Below are 3155 nucleotides of genomic sequence, written 5' to 3' on the forward strand. Positions count from 1 at the left end.
AGAGGAAGCGCGTGACCGTTGGGCGGGACCCCAGGCCGAGGCCTGCCCACGTGTGCGCCCGCGCGTGCGCACGAGGGCGGCCTGTTCGGGAACTGGTGGGACTCCTGGATGCCAGCCCGCCTGCCATTGCCCGGGCATCTCTTCGAGCAGCGGCCCGGCGTTGGGCCGTTCCTCAGGACTTCCGTGGCACCAGAAAGGAAGGGACCCAGGGCTGGTCCGAGCGAGTTAGCATTGTGACTCCGAGGGATTAGCAAATACTTATTGTGATTCAGTTTCCTCATCCGCAAAATTCGCAGTCGGCGGAATGTCAGGCCAGTGAAAATAACTACACAGAAAGCGCTTAATAAATGTCACTCCCCTCGTTCCCTCAGAGTGATGGAGCACCTCCTCCCCCAACTCTGGGGACGCGCGGACCCTAGCGTAATGACGTAAGAGAAGAGAATGACTCGTCTCCACCCCCATCTCCGTTTCCAAGGAAACTGGACTCCGCGTTCCTCTCTTCGTCGCTGCCCCCTTGACGTCACGGTCCGGCTGAGGGGCGGGGCGAGTGCTACCGCCAGGGGCGGGGCGGGGCGGGCCGGCCGGGTTGTGCACCTGCACCTCGGCGGGCCGCCTGGGGCACCGTCCCCGGCCCGCCCGGCCCCGCCATGGCCAGGTTACAGAGGACTCCTGCGCGCAGTGCCGATAGCATCGTGGAGGTGAAGAGCAAAGTAAGGGTCCGCCCGGCCCTGGCTCCGGCCTCGGCCCTAGGCACTCCCGATTCCCTTTATCTCCCCTCCCGGCTCCTCGGTCCCCACCACCTTTATCTCGTCCATCCTACATGTCCTATTCCGTTCGCCTTCTCCTGTCCATCCTTCCTTCCCTTGCCGGCCCCCAGAGTCCTTCTGTAGTCTGGATACTTGGAGGGAGGAGAGAAGACCTTGGACAGCGTCCCTTGTATTGGAGCTGAGGTCTGGGATTAAGGCTGCAGCTTTTGCTGCAGCCCTTTCTTTCTCACCCCTGCCAGCTTTGGACCTGTGGTGAGAAAGGGGCACAGGCTCTGTCGTCCTGACCCCTCCTCTTCCCCCACCCCCGGTCTCCAGTTTGACGCCGAGTTCCGACGCTTCGCACTGCCCCGCGCTTCGGTGAGCGGCTTCCAGGAGTTCTCACGGTTGCTGCGTGCGGTGCACCAGATCCCGGGCCTGGACGTGCTGCTTGGCTACACGGATGCTCACGGCGACTTGCTGCCCCTCCGCAACGATGACAGCCTGCACCGCGCCCTGGCCAGTGGGCCCCCGCCACTGCGCCTTCTGGTGCAGAAGCGGGGTGAGGAGGATGGGGTACAATGGGCAGCCTCTGTGGGGTAGGGTGACAGGGCAGGCCTACAAGGGCTAGTCCATGCATGGCGCTCAGACTTCACCCTCTACAGCCCTTGCCCTTGGCCTGACCTCCAAGTGATAAGAAACAGCCACAGTGTCCCCTGTAAAGGGCCTAAGTGGGAGAGTAGGGTATCTGATCTCAGCACCTCCCCTCTCCTGCAGCAGAAGCTGACTCCAGTGGCCTGGCTTTTGCCTCCAACTCTCTGCAGCGACGTAAGAAAGGACTCCTGCTGCGGCCAGTGGCACCCCTGCGCACAAGGCCACCTCTGCTAATCAGCCTGCCCCAAGATTTCCGCCAGGTTTCCTCAGTCATAGATGTGGACCTACTGCCTGAGACCCACCGCCGAGTCCGGCTGCACAAGCATGGTTCAGATCGCCCCCTGGGCTTCTACATCCGCGATGGCATGAGCATTCGCGTGGCTCCCCAGGGCCTGGAGCGGGTTCCAGGCATCTTCATCTCCCGTCTGGTACGTGGGGGCCTGGCTGAGAGTACAGGGCTGCTGGCAGTCAGTGATGAGATCCTTGAGGTCAATGGCATTGAGGTGGCTGGGAAGACGTTGGACCAAGTGACAGACATGATGGTTGCTAACAGCCATAACCTCATCGTCACTGTCAAGCCTGCCAACCAGCGCAATAATGTGGTGCGTGGGGCATCCGGGCGTCTGACAGGGCCTCCCTCTGCAGGGCATGGGCCTACGGAGCCCGACAGTGATGATGACAGCAGTGACCTGGTCATTGAGAACCGCCAGCTGCCCTGTTCCAATGGGCTGCCTGAGGGGCCTCCGTGCTGGGACCTGCATCCTGGCTTCCTACTGCCTGGTGCCCGCAGCTCTCTGCCCTCCCTGGAGGACCAGGATCAGGCCAGCTCTGACTGGGGGAGTAGCATGCGAGGAAATGGTAGTGGCTTCAGCCTCTGACAGGCAAGGATGCAACCCCTTGCCACTCTAGGCTACTGGGACATGGCAAGGACTTTCCAGGGGGTTTTGGCTTGCTCACAGGGCCCTCTCAGCCTGGGGGACATTAAAGGTTTTCTACAGATGCAGTCATAATCCTTCTGTCTCAGCCCCAGCCTCCTTTCTCATACTGCTAGCTTCCCTTCTGGCCTGGTTGTGAGGCAAAAGTCAGAATGGCAATAGGGAGACCTTCCTGAAGTCCAGTAGTGGGAGTGCCACTAGGCTTGGCACCTCTAGGATAAGAAGAGTTCTTATGGAAACAACTCGTACTGTGTACAAAAGTTTTAATTTTGATCAAGGGCTTAAAGGCTGGAATGGCTCTTCCACAGCCATTGGTGGCTGGGACAAATGCTTTGGGGACACTGCCCACCCCATGGCTCCTGTCTTCAGACTGCCATTCTGTGATAGGGCACAACCCTGTCCTTTGCAGCCATGTGGCAATCTTTCTGTGGCTCTCTCTGCCACCACTCCCACAAAGGGGCTTAGGCATCCATCTTTACAAAGACTTTGGGTCGGGAAAAAATCTTGATGGCCTCTTCTACCTGCACCAACTTCCTGTCCAGCTCAGCACGGTGGCCTTGGGCTCTTAGTGAGTCTGCCCCGGCAGGCAGCAATATTAGCTCACGCAGCAGCTGGCTCTGGCCTACAGGGGATCCAGGAACCGTGAGTGCTGGGGAGGGGTGCATGGTCCCCATGAGCTCCCCATCCAGTCTCCCTTCCCCAGGTACTCACTTTGGAGCCAACTGCTCAGTGTTTCCAGCCGCTGGTTCTCAGGCATGAGCGTGTGGCCAGGGGGCATGGCAGGGGCTGGCTGGCCATGGTGGCGGGGCCCCACCCCCCCCCC

The 3155-nt window shown here is 60.4% G+C and overlaps 1 protein-coding gene and 1 long non-coding RNA gene across 3 annotated transcripts in view; one reads left to right on the top strand and one right to left on the bottom strand.

Annotated features, from left to right (window-relative positions):
• The first annotated feature begins 579 nt into the window (after positions 1 to 579).
• LOC102480819 (uncharacterized protein C16orf86) overlaps positions 580 to 3155 on the top strand; it is a 16185-nt gene continuing 13609 nt past the window's right edge. The window contains exons 1-3 of one of the 2 annotated variants that reach the window (XM_027767017.1): positions 580 to 710; positions 1083 to 1305; positions 1521 to 1825. In XM_027767017.1, coding sequence (XP_027622818.1) covers positions 648 to 710; positions 1083 to 1305; positions 1521 to 1825 — 591 coding nt within the window. In that variant the 5' untranslated portion in view covers positions 580 to 647. The remainder of the gene's footprint in view (positions 711 to 1082; positions 1306 to 1520; positions 1826 to 3155) is intronic. The other variant, XM_027767018.1, reaches the window with a different exon arrangement.
• On the bottom strand, positions 2579 to 3123 carry LOC106733474 (uncharacterized). The gene is made up of 2 exons (XR_001369535.1): positions 3044 to 3123; positions 2579 to 2954 (listed from the first exon to the last, which is right to left on the bottom strand). It is a non-coding gene; the product is annotated as an uncharacterized LOC106733474 (long non-coding RNA).

Source organism: Tupaia chinensis, unplaced genomic scaffold (genome assembly GCF_000334495.1).
Source record: "Tupaia chinensis unplaced genomic scaffold, TupChi_1.0 Scaffold143830_1, whole genome shotgun sequence".
Lineage (NCBI taxonomy): Eukaryota > Metazoa > Chordata > Mammalia > Scandentia > Tupaiidae > Tupaia > Tupaia belangeri.